Here is a 21,888-nt window from a genome sequence, read left to right as displayed (position 1 = left end):
ATTTTTTGATCTCCCCATTTTCTCTTTCTGCCTCCAGATCTGTCTGTCTTTGGCAGTTGTTTTCACTTTGGTGTTTCAGATGTGGTTCAGTAAAGCATGGGCTGTGAGCCCTGGGCATCACTCGGTCCCCTGTGGGACTTCATTGTGTCAAAGAAGTGCTGCCACATGGGTTTTTTCCTATGATGGTTTTCTTTGTCAATCTCACTGGCTCCTGTCAGAGATCCCTTTTTTAAATGGGAGGCAGTTCAGGCCACTTTTAAATTGCAAATGGTACATGTTCCTGTATTCTTGTAAACAGATCCCCCTTTTCTTTGCTTACAGTGGGCAGGAGATCAAGAACAGTTGTGCTGTCACCTCTGTTAAAGTTGCCAGGGAACAAGGGGATGTTGCTTGGAACTAGCATGGTTTCTGAATGGTTGGAAGTTTTTTTGTATTTTCACTTCCAGCAGTGGAGCTAACAATGATCCTTGCTTTAGAGTGTTTCTCTACTGACGTGAGCAGGAAAAGAGCAGCTTAGTTCTTACAGCTTGTTCACTTCCCACTGCCATCCTGTTCATTAGACATTATGTGGTGCCTTCCTMGTTTTCAAGAAAAGATACAGTCTGTCCTATCTTAACAGACAGCATGGATAAACTTCTGATTTAGGGGGCTGTCATTTGTGGAGATGTATTTTGATTTCCAGGCAGAGAATCAACTAGGTACATGACAGCCCATGACCATTCTGCCCACATTGTGACAAAGCTGAACACAGGCCTTTATGTCCAGAAATAATGTTGCCATATTGTCTCAGCAGTAGGTGAAATAGGCCCTTGCTCTTAGGTGTTGTAAACACTGTTGTTGCAAAGGGGTGCAATTTTCTTAAGTGATAAATTCTACTGCAAAACATATATGCTGTGTTTGATCCCTTCATTTTGCCTTTCTGTGCCTAGAGAGATTTCAACATAAAAGAGGCAGGTTTTTAAAGGTATCCTGGGCATATAGAACAGCAGAGAAACATCTAATATTATTTTCAGCAGTAGCAGTTAGCATTTAACTCAGAAATCTGCAGCAGTTAGACACTTAGGCTATTTCTCCAACTACACATATCAGTCCATCTTCCTGCATGCAAAATGTTATTTGGCTYTGGACATTTTTGGTTTCCTATTTTCAAGAGAGATAAACTGGGTCTCTTGGCCTGCAGAAGGAAATAAATGTTCTGAATGAAAAGGTTTGCAAATGAAGTGTTGTAAATAGGGCAAGATTGCAGAAGCCAAGGGAAAGATAAGCAATCCAGTCAGTGCTTGGAAATACTTCTTGAACCTGTTATGGAAATAATTGCTTGAGACCAGCAGTTTCTAATTAGCCTGATAGGTTTCATRATTGGCTTGTAGATATCTCGACATTAATGCTGTCTATGTGATCGATCTCAGCTATTCATGTGCAAYTTTAGAGTCCTGTGCTCAGAGTTCTGTGCAGCAGGCTAAAATAGGATTTGGACCAACCTTTTCAAAACTCAAGAGTTTGATTTTCCCATRAAGGCTTTACAGGCTAACTTCTGTGAGCACAGTGTACTAACTGGCTTGTCACTGTTTGTTCCTGAGGAATGGGGTTTTCTGATGTTCCCAGATTTTCTTCATTCTCATCAAAGTCAGTTCTAGAACTTCTGTTGCTCAGATTTGCTTGTTGATATGATTCCAACAGAGCCTCCTCCCTGTAACACACTGGAAATAAGTATTACTTTACTGTTCTCAAATCTGTTATGAAGGACCAGTTAATGTAGATGGATGAATCAGTTTGAGATTCCCAGGGTCACGGATTATTAATATTCATCGTATTTTCAAAGCTTGAACGCTGATGTCAGTCATGAAAACCACACAACCACAATTGGYTTAGATTTGCATATTTCTTTAGCTCTATGCTTTTTGGTGCTGTGGGGCTTGTTATTTATGTGAATTTTACCCTTGACATGTTTTTCTCTATAGTACTTCTGCAAGACCTCTCCAGACACTGCTATATTAAGAAACGGGGCTAGCAAAAAAATGCACTCAAAATTATTTTACATTTTTTTCTTTCTTAAGCAAACAGCGGTGAATTTGAGATAAATACAACAAAATGCAAAGATGTGAAGTTTTATTCATATTGGCAGAATTGAGAAATATACTTCTCTTTTTCCCCAGCCTAAAAGTTACAGTTCTGCCCCTTTTAGTGGCTTATTTCATGCTTTGCTCTTCGTACAAACAGCATTCTGAGTCCAAAATGAGCACTTCAAAGCACAGACTAGTTGTATGTATGCCAAGTTAAGAAAGAGGCATAATGACTGGAAAATATTTCTCATTTGTGGAGAAACTGAGATTTAGCACCTTTCCTGCAAGCTTCCATTGAATAAGACCTTTTCCTTCAGTTARCATATGTGCATGCTGGAGACACAAAATATATCACACATTTTTAAAGTTAAATTATTTTTCAATCCCCCTGTATCTGAAAGGACAGCTRTAACTGTAGATCAAAGAAGTTTGATGATATTTTTTTATCTGCATGCTACAGGATATACCTGAAACTCCTAGACAGAAAAGCTGCCTTTAATCTGTGGCAGTAATACCCATTCTATCTGATCTAGGTTAACGTGTCTAGCTTTTTGCCTAGATAYTTGAAAACATCTTCTGAAATACACTCCCACTTGAAGCAATTCACCCTTTTCCACATAAGTGGGCAAAATTTGGAACCGCAGAAAAAAAATGTGAAAACAAACCCAGTCTCTGCATAAAAGGCCAAATGGCCTAGACAGAAAGAATCATTCACAGACATTCATTTGGAGATCTGAGGGATCTTAACTTGAAACATCCTTTTTCTGTGTTTTCACTGTGAATTGGTGACAGCATGGGTTTTTGTAATAGTTAGGCATTTATGGACCTTGCTGTGACATTTATGCAGCCAGAGAGCAGTACCCCAGTGCTACAGTTATTGTACAGGTATTTACAGCTTGCAAATCATACTTAGAATTCTGTATCCATCTCAGAGAAGCCCTGTTGCATTTTGCTTGTTTTTCTTTATATGAAAATTAATGCATTTATTTAGCAAAGCCTTGTTAGAAAGTTGAAGACCTGTGAGTAAAATGTTTTTGTGCAGAATCCTACTGAAAACCATGTGTGTTTTTCACCAGATGTTGTGTCAAACCAAATGCCCAGGTCTCCAGAAGCTGTAGATTTATTCCTGGTCACRYTGTCCTAATGAACTCCACTAACTTAATGCTCMYTTAGAGCTACTTTGGGGCAGGACTGTCTTCATTCATTTCACATAGTTAGCCTTTCTTTCTCCTCTCCAATACCACTCCTCATATTCTATTCTGTGCCACTGAGCAGAGTCAGACAGAAGGCTTGCATGTGTGTCTGCATCTCACTCTACAGACAGATGGAAGCCTGGTGCACCCACTCTCCATGCAGACAAGAACTTACTTTCCCCGTGTTCCAAGGCAGCTGACATGGTCACTGCAATGTTGAGCTGAACAAATACATGCTGCCTCCCATCAGGGCTGATTGCTTCAGGCCTGGCACTGCCTGGGTTGCTTTTATGTGCTCTGGCAAGCATGGCACATGGGCAGAACCAGCTCCCTTTGCTTGCACGGTGCTGTGGGGGCATAGCCCCAGCCAACCTCTGAGCAGCCCTTTTATTTATTTCGTGTAAAYGAGAAACCACATCACCAGCACTATCCATCTCTAGCGTGCCAGAGAATGCAGGGTGTTGTTTTTTCCTTTCTTTGTTAAAATAAATCCAAGGGGAATTGAGACTGTTGCAACTTCGGCTGTCTTTTCTCCTTAGAGAGCCTGGTTGCTTTGCTTATCCCCATTTCCTTAGGAGTTGTGCCTTGTGAAATTGCCCTGTCTATCCATGAGACAGATTCCTAATCAGTTTGAGACCTGTCTGACAGAAAGGTAAACACGTTGAAGACACTAATTTCCTGAAAGCTTTGTGAAACTCGTGTCTGGCTAAAGGACAGATCTGCAGCAGAGTGGCTCAGTGAGGCAGGCTGGAGTGCTCAGCAGGGATCTGTTCTGTCCGTGCTTTCAGCAGCCAGGCAGCACGATGAGCTGACAGGTCCATCACAGGCAGAGGCTGCAAACCAGCCTTGTTGTCTTGCTCAGGAGCTTGGGGATATGAGGGAGAGCTGTGCAAGCTCAGGGGAGACAGGGRAGAAACTGGAGATAACCCCAAAGTCTGGGAACTGCTAGCTGAAATGTGTAGGAGGAAGTGGGAGCTGCTGTAGTGTGGTAAGGCAGGGCCATCAGAGGCAGATCCATAGGAAACAAAGCTCCATTAACGCCTCTACACAGAGATTGACTTATTTCAATTAAAGTGTTTTTRAAGAAAGTGAAAAATTGCCTCATGACCTAATGGGTTGTATTCTGATGCTGACCACCTCATAGGRTGGATTCAGGCACACTCCATGTCTCTTTATAGAAACAGTGGAGAAATGTAGTCACAGGATCTAAGCAGGAGGTCTGCAAACAGCCATTACTTCTCTCCACTGACTGAAAGGAGCTCCTGGGAATATGTGCTCTGAATTACTCATGAATCTCTCAAACTTTTCAGCTGTTGTGGCAGGCAACCTACATGACCCAATACCTGTTTAGTCAGGGAGTCAGAAACACTGAGTTTGGTTTTGGGCTCAAAAGGGCTGCTTGTCTGGGTCTGCATTTGGGGGAGAAATGAATTTAGAAGACCAATTTTGCAGCCATCTTGAAAGGGCCTGTTTATGCTAAACACTGAAAATTCATCCTCTTAAAAATCAGATAAAGCATCCTAGTGTGAGACCCCAGGCTACATCCAGTTGTTTTTAAAATTAGATGACTGCTTCTTTGCCTCAGTTTCCATCTGAAGAGATTTCCTAGTATGTAATCAATTTGAATTCCATTTGATGTACAGTACTGCTCTGAACTGCTTTGAAATTTTCAGATAAAAGGCACCATAGGAAACAAAAGCATTTAATGTTATGTTACACTATAAATTTTAATTACTAGGAATATCTTATTTTAAATAAATTATGTTTGCATGATAAATTTTCAAGCACTATTGTAAATCTTCTGGACAAGAATGGTGTTAAAATAAATGTGCAGCTGAAATAATTTATAAGACCTTTTCACTGTGTGAAAAGGGTATGTTACTGAAATGTCTTCTTGCTACTGTACTGTGATCTCTCTCAATGCCTCCTGAACATAAGTAAACTTAGATTTTCCTATTAAATTTGACATATTTGACTATATCGCATAGAGCTTGCCTCAACAGCTGGTTAATTATTTATTAAGGGTCAGGAGGAATTGGAAGATTAAAGGCAAACCAAAACTGAAGGAGAAAAAAAAATKCTTCCTAAGTGAGCTTTTACAGCAGCCTTTTTTTTTAAAAGGTTCTGCTTTATATTTACCTTATTCTTGACTTTCTGTCTCTTACTAGAGAATTTTTTCGAAGCTCTTTTGAGGATATGAATGGTGTTGCTTTATGAGTTGAAAGAAGAGATGTCTCTCACAGCCTCTACCCCTTTTCCCTTCTCTGAATCTCACAGTCTCTCTAGCACTGCTTCCAAATTAGGGTTTGGTTTGAGGGAAAGGCGGGTGTTTTGTTTTGTTCTATATTTACAAAAGTTGTATTTATGTTTTTTTTCCCTTGCGTAGGGCCATTTAGTCTTTTGCAACATTGTAGATTGAATTTGTCCAGAGATAGGAGGTTTCACTTGAAAATCTCTGTAGTGTCTGCACTTCACGWGTGGCACAGGAGAAAAGGGTAAAATCCACACTGTCCCCGAGCACATGGGCCTGCAKGGAAACATCAGGATGGGCAGTGACTGTGTGTATATTGGTAGTGGTGAGAAACCCCCACGGAGTGATGAATGTTGTCTTATCTCTTGTTCCAGCCACACTGGAATGGCAAGGCTGAGCTGTCACTATGAAAGATTGCTCAGTCATCATTCTCCTCTTTATTTCTCACTACATTTTATTCAGACTTCAGAAAGGTAGAGAAAATTCAGCTAGAGCAGGTGCAGAAATTCCCAAGCAAACCTTTTTTGTTAGTACCATGATTCATACATCAAAAGAAAGACTGCTTGTAGAACAATATTGTTTTCAGTAAATCACCCAAATTATTTTGGGTATTTTTGAACAGCAAAGGTATTTCTCTTTCTGTAGGCCTCTCCCTGGGATGTTTTGAAAGTTAGAAATTTCATTTGTCTTCAATTATTCTTTGTTTCAGTATGTTACCTTAATGTTATATTAAATTCCAGAAAAAGGGAATATTGAAGATTTAATTTGATCTGATAYGTGTGTTTTTAAAGGGAGAAAGACAGTGTTTGTCAGTATGCCCCAACTTGAGATAGGAATATTTTTCAAAATCTCAATAAACTTATGTAGGATGAGAAAAATTTTTTTTTAGAAAAATCCTAACCTGTCCACTCTCTAAGAGAAAAAGTTAATTCAACAGCAAGAATACAGAACTGTACATTCAGTATCTTGTGCCTCACCAAAACGAAGCTTTTTACACTGTGACTTACGACTTCCATTCTGGAAAAATGACAGACTAGAAAYTGGAATTCTTTAATTGTGTTGGAARTATTTGTAAAKAAAAAGTAAAAAATTTTCGTAGACTTCAGAACAGAAATTTAAARGTTCTGCTATTCTCCATGCTCCAGGAAGAGGATCAGAAGGGTAAGTGGTGCTAATAAAAATTGGAGGTATTTGGTGATTTGCAAAACAAGACCTATATAGACTGCCAAGCAATTAATAGCATGTGTGACTATTAGCACACAGATTTCTGACTTTACTCAATTGAGGATCCTCATCCTAAGAACAGGGATCATTAGCTGAGTTGCAGCACTGTGCAAACCCAAGTGTGTGGCTTCTGGACAGGGTTGGTAAGTCCAGAGGGCTCTGCACTGCCTGTGACCTGTTTGCAGTGAGCTCAAGGATATCTGCRTCATCCCTCATCACATGGGGTAAACATTCCTGGGTGCTTACCAGGACTTTATGATGAGCAGTCTCTCTCATGCTTAAATATCCCAGACAGGCAAAAAAGGATGTTCCTCCTTTGACTAAGTCAGTTATTGAGGCTGCAGTGTTTGTAGTTAGGCATTGAAGGAAAATGTGCAGTCATTCAGTTGCTGTTTTTATGGCACTCTTGTCTGGCAGATGACTATATCTGTGGATTTTCCCCTGTAGCTTGACTAGTTTGTTTCAACACATGGCAAAGCTATGGAAGGCAAACATAAGTCACACAATGTCTGAAACTTCACTGATTCATAGGTTTGCAAAGTTGCCAACGAACTTTTCCAAAATCTTTGACTGAGAAATCAAAGTCTCTTGATGAAAAATGAAAATGTTTTTTGGCTTGTTGGAAAAAAAATAATCCATAAGCATCAGACTGAACTGATCTGTAAGGAGCTGATGGTAAACTAAAGCTAACTGACAAAACTTCATATTSTTTTATAAAAGATGTGAAAGTAAAAAAATGTCAAATAGGTTAAACAACTGAAATGGAGCAGGGATTCAGAGGATTGGGATTCCATTGCTGTCTCTAGCACTTGTTTTCTGGGTAACTTCAGTTGACTAAAGTAATTTTACTTTTATGTTTGAGTTTTCTCCTTTTTCAAATGAAATATTTTCACTGATCTCTACACTTCCTTGAGATTTGCCAATTAGAAGTAGAGTCTAGGATCTGGGAATCACAAAATGTGGAGGTTTGTTTTCTGCTAGCCAGTATCTCATACCTCAGTCTGGATCTCCTCTGTAGTTGCTGGGCAGAGTCTCCCAGGCCAGTGTGTCTTACCATTGTACCAGCAAGAGAAGCAAATGCCTGCAGGCAGCTTGATTTCTGAGGGGGGTTGGTCATGCTTGTGCTGCCGTGTTCTGGCAGGGCTTGTCCCAGAGGAGGGTCACTGTCTGTCATGGKCTGTGAGGCTGAGAGATGGCTCTGCAAGCAGAGATGGCCACTTCAGCACTTGCCACCCTTCTCCAAACCCCTGCATTCATGGAATCTGTTACTGGTAAAATGACATCTCGCACAGATTTCTCATGACAGAGAGAGATCACATTTGTTTTTGAATCTCCTTATTAGTTGAAAGGCAGGTCTGCAAATTAGGTCTCCATTTCCAATGCACAGAGTGTCTGGTGCTCAGACAGCCTATGACACGGAGACTGGCATGCCTGTGATGGCTCCACACAGAGGAATTCCCAGAGCTGGATTAGCTCAGGTCTGTAGCTGCAGCAGGAGCTCCTGGCAYAGTTCAGYTGATGTGCAAGAAGCCAGTGCCAGYTGCTTCAGCGTGGGGCTTACTGGCTTGGTTGCAGTGCTGAGCAAATGTAGCTGTAACCCTTTTTCCATGTCAGCATTCACCGGACCCACTGTGTGGAGGAGAGGAACCATTTGATTGTGCTGAAGAGAAACCCAGGGGCATTTTATGAATTTCCCTTATCTACATTATCTTTGCCTCTMATTTTTCTGGGTAAAGCAGAATAGCCTGCAGCTTTTGCCATAAATTCATGCTTTTTTCTCCATTACACAATTAGTCTTCTAAACTTTCTTGACAGTCCTTTTGTGGTGGATATAGCCAGGATATGGGGAAGTTGAAAAGACATTTTGAGTCAACATGTAGCTAGGTTAAAGAYGAGGAAAAGGCTTGAAGGATCTGATTAGGTCAAATAGAGAAGCAATAAGGTTTGGATTCTCTTTGTTTTTCAGTTGCTGGTAAATTAGGCTTCAGGAATGGTTTGAGGTTTAGTTGCTAATTTAGGAGGCATGAGCTACAGAGATTTAGAAGGACATGGATAATTCACATTTYCATCACAGGTAAGCAATAGCTCTTTTTCATATGGTTCCTCCTGAGTACTGAGAAACTAAAACATGTTCCATTTGCAGGTAGATCCAGGAAATAAAAGTAGGGCAACCACTTACTGAAGTGCCAGKATTGTACTGGCCTTTTGCAGCACAAAGTAGCAATAAACTGAGACATTGATTCACGTACAGTTACTCATAATATGAAACTCAGGTGCCCAGCAAAAGTAAAAATAGAAAGGCTTATTTCCACCTGAAGAAAATTATCTGTTCAGRATTTGAAATGTAAAAGAAATTTGTTTGTACCAAGTTGCTTTTCTTTCCAGAAATAATTTTTCATCCTTTTTTTTTTGTTGTTGTTGTTTAATTTCAGTTCTTGGGTGATGCACATATATTTCCCACCCTCTTGGAACACCCTCTTTGTATTTTATGACAATGCACAATCAGGCCAGCTGGACTGTTCCACTTTACAATCAGAGCTGCTTAAGAAGGGCTAGTGCTTTCTTAAATGAGTGTAACAAATTTCTTTTAAAATACCATTAAAACTCCTAAGATTTATAGGAATAATAAGCAGACAGGATTATCAAAGAGGGGCTCATGGAATATGCTCCTTGATCTTTTGATGCCTTGACTCTGAGTAGAATGTATCCTCAAATCCCAATCACATTTGCTGCAAGCCCTGTAGACTAACTATTTAAAGTTCATCAGTTTCCAGGCTGGAAATCTGCACACACAGTTGTTCTATGCCAATACTCCTAAATGTTTTCTTTCAATTTTAGTTGAAGAAAGGATTGAAAATGAGTCTTACCTGGCATAATTTTCTGTAGCTTCACAGTGAGGAACTATGGAGTTTCCCCTTAAGTACTCAGTAATTGTCTGAAAATCTGGAATGGATTTTGACCATATATAAGATAAGAGCCATTTCGGTATTTAGAACATAAGGTAAGAGTATTTAGAACATGAGGTAAACCCAAAACCTGGATGGGTGGGTCATTACCATTCCTTAAAAAGAAGCGTGTAGGGATCTAGACTAAGTTCCTGCGTGGGATGCCAGTGTGGTCAGATATCAGAGGCAGCGCAGCACTGGAAGATGCCGTGCAGAGGTGACCCAACACTGGATCTTGGTCTCTCTGACAATTCTTCATATTAGAGATGGATATAAGAAAASAAAATGGGCCAACAGTACTCTTGTTATTCCTTCTGTTGGAATCCTTCTCTGTGACTAATTTAGGAATTATTTTACCTTTTCTCTTTAATGTGCTAAGACTYCATGAACTTCTGTCTCCAGCCTTTGTAAGAGCCATTCCTTTCATATTAATGACACATGAGGTCATCAGATTCCTGAACTGAAGAGGCATCGTGCTGGAATGCCACAGGATCCACCTCTGAGCCTGCCAAGAGCATTTGCCATGAGAACAAATGACACTGTGGCAAAGAAGAGTCTGCAGAGTTTGCAGATTCAAGTCAGATAAAGCCTGYGTGGCTCAACCTTCCTGACAAAAGAATGTTTCATGTCATCCCATTAGTCCCTTCAAATGTTCTGTCAGTTAAATATGCACACCAAATTAAAGAAAGGCATTTGTTAATTGAGGCTGATAGATAGAGGTGTGGATTCAATCCACTGAAAGGTTTTGTACAGGTGACCTGATCTTCTACTGGATCGTCTCTCTGTGGGTGTAGCTCATGTAGGACATGTTGGTCATGTCCTGCACTGAGCCAGCACAAGGATGTGTACTACCAACATCTAGAAACAAACATCTGGAGCATATGCCTGATACACTGCCAGTATTGCTTAAAATTCATCATAGATGAGTCCAGGTGGAGTTGGTGTAACCATCTCTCTGGTCAGCTCTTTTTGCAAAATACACATTCTTAGAACACTCTTGCATTAAAAAAGAAGTTCTTCATTTATGAAGGGCTAGTGTTGGTGATAACACCAAAATTCAGACTCATTACGTTTTCCTCTGCATGCTGTGTTCCCCCCAAATCAAAAATTCAAAAATCACAAAATTTCAGGCCATAAGAATGAATTTTTAGTTCCTTTAATCAGCAGTTTCTGTCCTTCAGGTTTTTTATGAGTCTCTCTGTAACAGCAGTGGTTTTAACTGTCCTTTAAAACAATCTGTACCACAACCTCTTGAATCCATGATATCTGGTTTCCTGTAAATCTGTGTTTTGTGACTGGATTCTCTGTTGACTAATAAGRTGCATGTTCAAGGTGAAGTTTTTTTCCATGAATATGCCTTTCTAAATATTTTCCTCTTGTTAGATTCCATCTAACAGTATCTAATAATGATTGAGATTAGGTCCAATCTCTCCCCCTGTAAAAGGACTAAGAGGCTCTCCAGCGGCATCCACCTGACRAATATYATTCRCCCTCAGAAGAGCTGCCAAAGACARAAACCATGGACCAGTGCAGCCTCATTTGTTCAGCTTGTCTTTCAGGTGGCTGAAAGTTCATCTGCATGATTAAACAGTCAAGAGMTTTAAAACTGGTGCAAAAGAATGTGTAAATTTCCCTAAAGTAGGTCTTGTGAAAGTGACATTTTCAAATTTGATGTGAACCATTCTGTATTTMTCTCTCTCGAGCCCTACTTTGAATATTTTTTCACAAGCTACTGCATCAAGAAGGGCAAACTTAAATGCAGCTGATATAATTGAGTGAGATAAGGTTTGCAGGATTTTCAATCTTTTTAATCCCACCAGGTTCTTCTCTATTTTGGATTTGAAGTTTCTTACACCATACCCAATTTAGCCTCCGGGGCATGGTTCCCAAAGCATTCCCAATAGAATTATGAAGACCATTCTTCCTCTATATACACAGATTATTATCTTTTCAAGGTACCTCACTGTCCATCTGAATCCAAGGAAGAACTGTCATATAAAGTAGAACCAGTTAAGAAAAAGCTGTGTACCAAAGGGTTGTTACGGGTCCTGCCTTGCTCTGGTGCTGTATGATAAGGACCAGAGTAAATTAAATCTCCTGTGACTCAGCTGCAATCAGAAGAAAATTCATTGCCTAGTCGCTGCTACAGCATATGGATTTGCCTCTCCCTGAGTACACGGATTTGCAGTAAGTATGTAAAGAGTCCCAGTGAGGGGAGTGAGCCTGTTATGTTGCAACAGGCTTGTGGCTGTTTCAGGGGCACCTGAAGCCTCCAGAAGGAAAAGGAGTTAGCTCAGTACAGTGGAAACTTCTGCAAATGGGTCAAAGAGTAGTGCTGTTAAAAGCCAGAAAGCAGGTGCACACAATGTCCTTTTTTAGTGGACAAACAGTGTCAGTAGGCAAACCAGACTGGCTCCACTGCTYATTAATTCTGTATCTCATTCCACCATTTTCTGTTCATTAACTCCCTCCTGCATTTCCCCTCTCTGCTGGAGCGTATTACTCAGACTCAATCATTGTCTCCAAAAGGGAAGGGTGTTGAAAGAAAAGGCCAGACCAARATCCTGCATTCCCCACCTCTCTCAAACTAGCTTTTCTGCTAGAAAGAAACCAAACAAGCATTTTACACTTCCTCAGAAAGATAAATGTAAGTCAGGCTTAAGGAAGRTATGTGCCCTCCAGCCAGGATTTACCTTTGTGCTGCTTATTCTGAAGAAAACTTGTTTTGTTCTGAAAGGACTGTCTTACCCACCTCTAAATCTCACCCATGCTCTAAATCCTTYGGAAAGAAATAAACACAAGAGTCTGGCTTTGTTTTAACTGGCTTTTGTAAGGAGGGCAATTTGTTTCTTCTCACTTTTTCCTAAGTTTTGATATATTTTAARTTGGACTGTTATGCTTGGCTGAGTGTAGTGGCAGCTTGATTAACTGTATGAACACACACACGCAGATAAATTGTATATTTGTTCTCAGAGAATGGCAACAAATGCTTTCCTTTTGATAGGTATCTGTTGGTTTACCAATGGTCCATGTTTCTCAGTGCTGGACTAGTGAAGTGTCATCTCTGGTCCCAGGCCTTGTCCAGCAAAGACAAGAAGCCAGAGAGCCTTCTCTTACGCCAGTGTTCAAAATGGAGTCACGTATAGCAAGTCTCAGCAGAGATGCAGAAGCTCTGTGCAGTGACAGAAGAGTCTGTGGGCTGGAGAGCTCACATGCTTTGGTCATGTCTTCTGGGGTGAAATGGAGCTGCCAGGGAGTGCAGTCTGCAACATGGCTTTTTATCCATTGTATTGATAGGCAGCAGCAGTGGAAATGTTTTCTTAATAATTTAGTTTAACTTATCCCAATCAGTGAGTAGCACAGTGGACTTGTGCTACTTTGTGCCACTGCAAGGGTTGGAACTATGGAGCCATAGTCAGACTCCCTGTTCAAGCCAGCTCTGGTGTGTCCCTKTGACTGCAAACGCAAGGCCAGACTGATGAGCCACACAACCCAGAGTTATTTCACCCACGTGTTCTTAGGCGTACCAGGCTTGGACCTTTCACACAAAGCCCATGGCTTTGGGGTGGTTTGATGAAGTTCTGCCACAAGGCACTGATTCAAATTAAACTCTCCATTAACGGSTCCCATAACATGCCCGTGGCTGTAAACACCTTGGTGTAGGTRCACAACCCTTTCATGTCAGCTTTGCTGGAATGCCCTCAAAGCCATGCACAAGTGATACAAGCAGCAAGGAGTGAAAGGATGTTGTTCACACGTTCAAGCAGTTTCTTAGGAGAAGCAGTGTTCCCAAATCTTTCTTGGCAGTTCACTTCCAGCTTTATTCCAAGTAGCTCCAGCCCAGTTGAGGAGCTATGGGGTGAGCACTGTGGTGACAAACACCCCCAGTATTTTCATTCAGTGCTCACTTCCAAAATGTGCAGGAATGGATGGGGGGGGGGAAGTACCAAAAAAAGCCATCACACATTATTTAGGACAAACGGACTTGATTATGGATCCTGAAGGTGCTGTAAAACTGACGGATTACAGGTTCAGCATTTCTGGGATTTGAGCTGTCTGGCTTCCACTGTGCTTTCATTGTATCAGCTCCCCCTGGTTTCCCTGCTTTTTGCTGGGAGCATTGCACTGGAGCACAAGGGAAGYGAAGCGGGCCCTAACTAGAGCCAACAGCTGCCTTTTGTTGCTGCTGTGGAAACAGCTGTAAGGGGGTAATATGATCGCTCTTCTGGGGCCAGTCAGCTGCATATCATAAGCACCTTTCTCAGATTCAGGGGACYCGGAGGCAGCTCCTGTGGTGATGTAAATGCTAATTGGGCCCACAGCAGGCTATTTTGTGCCCCATTGACATACTAAGCACTTGTTGTGATGTCCCATGAGCATAAAGGTGACTGAAMAGATATTCCTTGCCACTTTTATTACAATCGGGCTCATGTTTCATTCGTGTGCAGAAGAGGTCTTTGCACTGGTTCCTGTAAGTGGAAGGGAATGCTACTGTGAACTGTTTCTCATCTTTTGTGCAGTAAAACTTTTCTGTGTTATCAGCTTAGATTTGGAGAGCTCACATTTGGGGTGCTGGATTTTTTTCCTTTCCTTTTTTACAAATAAGCAAGTTTTGAATGGGTGTTTGAGGTTGTTTTTACAGAAGTCAAGCTTTACCTGGACTCACCAGTTTTGTGGTTTTCTGTCTAAGATTACTGATTTAAAAGCAGATTTGATGGAAAAAATATAAAATAAGTCATAGAAGAGATCATAGGAAGAAAAATTTAACAGTTTTATCATCGCAAGTGACAGATTATAATGGGCAGGGCACTATTTGAGTGTATTTGTAGTGAGACTGGGGGTTCTTCTTAGAAAGCAACACAGCAGTATGTAAATACTGAAAACAGCTGAGYAGCAGAATCAAGAAAGTGGTCTGGGAACAGCATGGCTGAGCTTTAGATGCTGATTTGAATGTGTCCTTGGTCACCACAGTTAGATTACTTGAACTTCGGTTTTCCTCTCTCAAGTAAACTCAMTACCCTTTTTAAGTATTTTGAAGCCCCGCCTTGGACAGGGTTGTAGCCAGTCAGAAACTGCATATACTGAGTCTCCAGCTATCCTTTGCAACTCTTGTGAGATAACATTTTTTTTCTGCTGAGGTGGAGCATTACAGTATTTCCCTGGCCAAATACTGTGTTAGGTGTAGTCAGTCTGTATCAGAATATTGAAGTAGAGATCACAGAAGGTGAGARTTCATTGTTTTGGCACAGGAGAGCCCTGCAGGAGAGCTGTGCCAACTGCAGGTAGGGGTACACTAGGAGGTGGATCAAGGAGATCCATTACCAATCAGACCTGAGAGGAGAGCCATTAAGTATCTGCTCAGAAAAAAAAATCAGGAAATAAATGTGAAAAACAAATTCAGAAGCAAATGACAAAGAAAAAAAAACCATAAAACCCCAGTTGCTACTTGTGTATGTTTCTATACTGGAAGTCTTGAGTTATACTCCATTAACTCTGCATTTTTATTCCACAGGTTCAGGTTCAGCGGTCGTATTCTTGGCCTTGCTCTCATTCATCAGTACCTTCTTGATGCTTTCTTCACAAGGCCGTTCTACAAAGCACTACTAAGGCTGTGAGTATGACCATGCAACTGTGCAGAAACAGTGATCCCACAGAGACACAGACCCTGGGGATTGCACTGATCTTCAAGGTTTTTCTGCTGTTGGTTTGTTGGTCTGTGACAGAAAATGAACACATTGTAATTTTTCTTTGCTTTCTCCGAGAATTTACCATTCATAAATACTATGTTGACAAAAATAAGTAAATATTATATTTAGAAACACACATTAGAAAGTACTGACACATAATTCAGGAGTTTACTAGTGAGGAAAAGTTTTGAAGATTCAACCATGTGGAAGACTCAAAAACATTTTTAATGGAATGAACCAAAATAATAATGAAAGAGGGAGGGAGGTTGTATTAGGAAAAAATACATAATTTGTTATGCCTCAGTGGTGGAGCTTTTAATTCTAAAATACAACTTGGATTAATTAAGAATGTTAATGTAGATATAACCAGTGAACGGGTGGGGAGGGAGGGTTTGTCTTCTCCTGCCTTTTATTTTAGTAAGCGTAAGCTACCAATAATATATTACTTTCAATCTGAAGTTTATAGGGTTAACTTGGATTGACAGTCAGTCCCTCTTTAATCAATAGACTGAAGTAAGACAAGGTACAATAAAAAAAGCTGGAAGTATTAATTCAAGACTACAGTTAAATGTTAAAAAGCAAAATAAAGCTTAGCTGAAATAGGTCACCAATTAAGATGCTTCCAAATCAGCAAAGATACCTGTCTTAACAGTCCTTTAAGTTCTTTATCATAATGGTTTTTGTTGCTTTTTTTTTTTAGCTATTATTATTGCTGGGGTACAAACACTCCTATCTCTATTGTACCTGATCTAGTCTGAAAGGAGGCTGAAACTTAGGGCTCCTCCTACATCCTTATTGCGCCTCTAGAGAGGTTGAAACTAAGCTGYTTATAACATCCACCAGTCCTTGCAGCAGACAAGGATGGCTCCTTATTAGGAGAATTTTAGGCTGCCTGGTCTGTCCTGTGTCAGTCCTTTGTGCTCACCTGGCAGATGAGAGGTAATGGAAGCAGCCAGGCACAGCACGGTGGGGCCGAAGGGACGTCTACACTCTGAAGTGCAGGGCATCCTGAGGAGCCGTGTGAAATCAAGCACCAGGGATGCCTTCTGAGAGCAAATAACACAGGCAGCCAACAGAATTGGCCTTGAGCCCAGCTATGCAAAGCACAAAGTTGCAAAACTGCTTCAAGAGGGTCTGTGAAACAGGCTTTGATGTTAGCAAAACTAAATGAACTTCAGTTTTATGTTGAATCATCAGTACATTTKTTCACACTTCCTAGGAAGTCATCCTGATAGTAATTCCAGGGTCATATCTTTTTTCTCGTCTCGCAATCAGGCCATGTGATTTAAGTGACTTAGAGTACCTGGATGAAGAGTTCCACCAGAGCTTGCAGTGGATGAAAGATAACAAYATCACAGATATCCTGGATCTAACCTTCACGGTGAACGAGGAGGTGTTTGGACAGGTGAGCACAGCTATGCAAAACATCTGAAAAGCAAATTTGAAGCTGACAAAGTTGAGCATGATGAACATCTRTCTGTCAGAACAGATCCTTTAGCCTTTCAATAACACTTTCTTCTCCTACCTTCTGTTTCTTTCAAGCCACCTGTTCCAAGGCAGATGTTTATTCTTAGGGTGTATGATATACAATACCAACCCCGCTACAGGCCTWTTGAGCCACACACTGATGAGCATGAGGAATCCCCTGGAGTGCAGCTCTTCTCTCCAGGGGTGTAGTTCACCCAGATGTGGCATTTGGTGAATGCAAGCAATGTAAATTAAAGCTGATGTGTCTGAAAGGATGGGTTAGGAGGGATAAAAACATTTGACAGGTGCTGTAGGACCTGGCAACCYTCACCATTATTTTGTCTTATATTTCCCTGTTAGATTCTGTGTCTCTTACTTACCTTGCACCTACTTAACAATTTGGTATGTACATCCATTTGCTGTGCTTTCTACAGCGCAGTGCTACCTTGGTTGGATAATTCTCTGTAACCTGGCTGACCTGGGTCTCTGTAGCCTCAAATACAGTGCAACACTGGCTTAAGTGCAGTCTGGCAATCAGAATAAGTGTCTCCTGTGGGATTCTTTGGTTTGCACTGGAGCCCTGGTGCTCTTCACTTTTGCAACCCATGCTAGAGTGTAACTGTCTCTRGAAAGCCTTGAAAGGATTCAAAGCAGTATTTAGACCATGATTAAGGATCTCCAGTGAGATACAGAAAACTAGAGAGGCTGGAGAACCAAGCTCAMCAAGCACTGCAGAAGCTCAAGGGATGGAGATAATTTGTAAGGAACAGACACAGTGTCAAAGGGAGCAGACAGATCAGGTGGAATTTACAGAGAATGGCTCTCAGCACTTGATAATGAAGTTTCCAGTAGGGGTTTGCACAAAGCTAGGGTACTGCTGTGAGCTAGGGAAGAGTTAGACTGGTTTCTGAGGGGAGGAATTCCAGCCCTGAGAGTTAAAGGGCTGCTCAGCTATGAGCTTGAAAGYAATAAAAAACAAGGCTTTAGGGGGTATATTAAAAACTGAATTTAGCCTGCATATASTAAAAGATTACAAAGAATGAACAGACTYAAGGGTATTTGAAAAGGATGGGGTAGATGAATTGAAGTAGGAAGYGTCTGTAGGAACAATAGCACTCTTTCTCCTCAGACAGGAGTTTTTCATGGGCTTGGAACTGAGAGCTTGYGTGACATTGAATTGACAGTACAGTGACTTCCCTGGAAGGTATGGCTGCATAAGACTAATACATGAAGACAGACAGCAATATACAGACATATTCASAAAGGCAGATGAAACAAGTTTGTGTTTACATGGGGAGACTACAAAGCTGAATAAGACCCTCAGCCTCAGTTGCCCTGATGCATCTGAAGGTAACATTTGGCACAATAATTATTATACTCTGCCCAAAGAAAAGAGGAAGACAGTTACATAGGAATCTGTTGTGGAAGATGAGAGATGGCTTCGAAGAGAATAGGAGARAATCACAATCTGTTGTAGATACTGTGATATGAAAGCAAAAGAACACTAAAAGCCAGATTTTGATGCTGGTTCACATGTTGTCTAGTATTTTATTTCCTACATGTGGGACACTAACCTTGCTAGAACTAATGGTGGGGGGAATAATGGTTCTCACTGTAAATTAAAATTGTCAGAATCCAGTAAGTGAGAGTAAGATTTTCCTCCTGAAACTTGCTAGGTGCTGACAGCAAAATAACAAAAAAATTGCAGTCATATTTTATGCTAACAGATGGTTGGAAATTCTTGCATGCCASGAGTATCTGACCACTTAAATGCCATCTGAGTATTGCTTTGCTTGGTACACATGCAAGTGTAGATCACAGTGGCAGCTCTGCTAATATTTGGGAAGCTGGATTTCAAGGGCTGGGTAATGAAAATGAGAAATATACTGACTCTTTGAGAAGCTGTATGGAAGGTGGTTACAGTGCTTTTGTCCTGCTTSTACAATGACTTTGTTATGGACAGTCACTGCTGCTTTCATGCTTTCTTTCTTGTCTCATCTCTGATGTGTATTTAACTTCTTAAGTTTTCAGTCCAAATTCTCTTTCTTGGTACTTTCTTAATTAGAATTTATTCCTGATTAAATCCAGCCTTCTTGCGTACTGGAACCYGGAGCACTCCTGTGACAGCATCAATACAATATCAAATCAAGCATTACAGATTTTTTCCTTGTGGGGACTGAATGACCATTTGAAAATTTCACCTTTAAGACAGAGATGTATCAGTTGCTTGTGACCCAGAGTGCTTTCTCATGCTTTTACCCTACAGACAGTGTTCTTCCAGGCCTTCCTGCAGGCTGTCTATATGGATACAGCCTGTCTCTGGGCCCTGGCCAGGTAAAAGGAATGAGCTAGATTGTTTGAAATGTTTCCTTGCTACTCTGAAACCTTATTCGGAGTTGTAGCTCACAGCTGTGGTTAATGCCTCTAAGAGCAGAAACCCCAAAATAGGGACACATTGTTATTGATTGCTGGCCTCCAATTATAGATAATTAATTGTATTTGAATTTATATGGATAATGAGAAGTTGAAGAAATAATAGTTTTCTAGGTTTCTCCTAGTTGTCACAAAGGAGGAGTATGTGCTTGCTGGATAGAATCCAGATTGATTCCTTAAATCACTTCTCATCTCAAGCCTTAGTAACTCAAACCCATTAAATTTGGCCTAACTAAAYTAAATAACCATTAAAATGCAATGAAGTGCTGCATCTCTTGCTTAAAATAAGGAAAAGTTATTTACATTATAAATACTTCTCAGGTTTGGATGGCTGATACAGAACTCTGAATCCCACAGTGACTATGTGTCATCTGTGCAAGGTTGCTGTACGGGTCTTGTTTTAGGTAGTGCATTGGCAGTATTCATTTTATGATAATTATTTTGACTGGTGGCATTTCTGAGGAAACACTTTTACAATCACTTGGGGAAGAGTAACACTTGTTGCCTAAGAGACAAGTAGATAACCCTTCCAGCTGGCAAAGCAGTCTGCTTGTTCCAGTACTGTGATTTCCTCTCCATCCTGTTGCTTGGATAATCTCACGTTTGAAACACAAGATGATCAATACATTGCTATTCCACTGTTTATCTTTGTTCTGTAGGTGACAGAGAGAGAGTTGAAATCTGGAGGGGCAAATACAGCGGTGACAGAAAAGAACAAAAAAGAGTACATTGAGAGAATGGTTAAGTGGCGAGTGGAACGAGGAGTGGTTCAGCAAACAGAGGCCCTGGTCCGTGGCTTCTACGAAGTAAGTAACAAAGTGATGCTTCCACAGTCATCCCTTCTTCACCTGAATGGGAGTATCTCCCTGGTTAAACTGTGCTTCATTGGTACCCTGGAGAATAGCTAAACAGACACAAACAGCTAGGAACTGGAGTTCTTGGATCTGTAGAAAGAGAGACCTTGGATATGGGATGTTTGGCATTAAGGGACAAAGGAAAGAAATGTTCCTTCTGAATATGATAAAACAGCATGATCAAGAGGACATTGCTTTCTGTTCACACAGTTAGAAAAGAAGGCATTTGTAAATTTGTTCTACCCTGTTGTGATTTGGGGTTAGAATTAAGGGTCCCTGACAAAGGAAGATTATGAAGAATTCTATACTTTAATTAGAAGCTGATGAAACACATTGTATCTTTAGGTATTTATTCCAGTAAAGTCAGTGCTTGAATGCTGTCCAAGTTGTTATTTTGCTGATATTCCTGGATACTGTTCCATTGTTGTCCCTGGATTTTTCAATTTATCTTTGCCGAAGACCTGGATCTGAGAGCTGCTTTCTGACAGAGCTGTTACAAAAACTGGGCAAAAACCTGTGGCTTTCTGCCCAACGCATGTAGTCACCTATTCTCGCCACTCCCTRATCATATGCAAACGTGTGAATGCAAATATTCAAACTTTGTCAGGGTAAAGAGATGGCCACCAGACCCGTAGGTTTATGGGACTTTGCATTTATTTCATTTCCAGTCTGAAGCTGTGCTTAAAAGTGTTTTTGTTCCAGGTTGTAGACTCCAGGCTTGTCTCTGTTTTTGATGCGAGAGAACTGGAGCTAGTTATAGCTGGCACTGCAGAAATAGATCTCAATGACTGGCGGAACAACACAGAATATCGTGGAGGTAAACAGCCTGCTYGTGTTTAGTACTACCTTGACTATTTCAGTCTAAAACATGGAAGTCTTAGTCAACCTTTTCCTTCTGTCTTTCCTAAGAGAAATGTCCTATTTTGTCCAGGAAGTTATTTGAAGAATAACTCCTCAAAAAAAAAAAATCTTGGATTGATCTCATAATCAACAGACATTATGGTGTTATACTACTAGCTTGTTCTATTTTTATCCATATTTTATCCATTCAATTCCTGCAGATTYACCAGGAGTTTTGACTATTAAGGACTGAAAAGGATTTGCAGAATTAGATGTAAAAGTTACAAATCATCTAAGATGACTGTGACTGAACTCCTCGCCTCACAGAAACTAGTTCCACAAGTCCTCCTGGCTTCGGCAGGGAGCTGAAATCAGGAGCTGAATTTCACAGTTCCCAATTATATTTCAACAATATACAGACTTTGCTTTACTGTCCCCTCAGCCTAAACTATGTCAAACTGGATTTTTTTTCCTTTCTCTACCGCTTGGCCTTGGGGTTGCTTTAAACAATGATTTATCCAGGCTGTCTTGGATCACAGAAAAATTTGAAATCCACCAGTTCTGCACCACAAGTGGAAAGTCCCTGAAGTTCACATATCCTCTCCTGAAATAGAAGGTTTCAGTCTTTGCTGGTCACTGCCCAGCCTTTGGGTTAGCTTGAAATAAGCAGCTTACCACAAGCACAGCTGGTCCCCAAAGTTATTCTTCTTTTTTCTGTTTAGCTTTTGAAATACATTCAGCCTGAGTGTATGCTGGCACTCACTAGCACAAACCAAGGCACAGAACCCCTCAGGTGGGAAGCTTGCCAGAGAAGGGCTTGTGGCAGCAAGATCTTCTCCATATGTYGAACACGATTGCAATCCAAAAGAAAATTTATTTGGCAACTAGAAATTGTTAAGTTGTTAAGACTCACACTGTGTGGCATATTGCA

At 40.7% G+C, this 21,888-nt stretch overlaps 1 protein-coding gene across 5 annotated transcripts in view; it reads left to right on the top strand.

Moving 5' to 3' along the window:
* HECW1 (HECT, C2 and WW domain containing E3 ubiquitin protein ligase 1) overlaps positions 1 to 21,888 on the top strand; it is a 250,690-nt gene that overhangs the window by 215,904 nt on the left and 12,898 nt on the right. For all 5 annotated transcript variants that reach the window (XM_057365334.1, XM_057365332.1, XM_057365336.1 and 2 more), the window contains 4 exons: positions 15,189 to 15,287; positions 16,639 to 16,768; positions 19,923 to 20,069; positions 20,820 to 20,934. In XM_057365334.1, the coding sequence (XP_057221317.1) occupies positions 15,189 to 15,287; positions 16,639 to 16,768; positions 19,923 to 20,069; positions 20,820 to 20,934 (491 nt within the window). The remainder of the gene's footprint in view (positions 1 to 15,188; positions 15,288 to 16,638; positions 16,769 to 19,922; positions 20,070 to 20,819; positions 20,935 to 21,888) is intronic.

Source organism: Malurus melanocephalus, unplaced genomic scaffold, assembly GCF_030028575.1.
Source record: "Malurus melanocephalus ecotype Western Australia unplaced genomic scaffold, MMel_1.1 scaffold_51, whole genome shotgun sequence".
Lineage (NCBI taxonomy): Eukaryota > Metazoa > Chordata > Aves > Passeriformes > Maluridae > Malurus > Malurus melanocephalus.
Note: the sequence above shows the minus strand (reverse complement) of the source record. Positions and strands in the feature narration are given on the sequence as shown.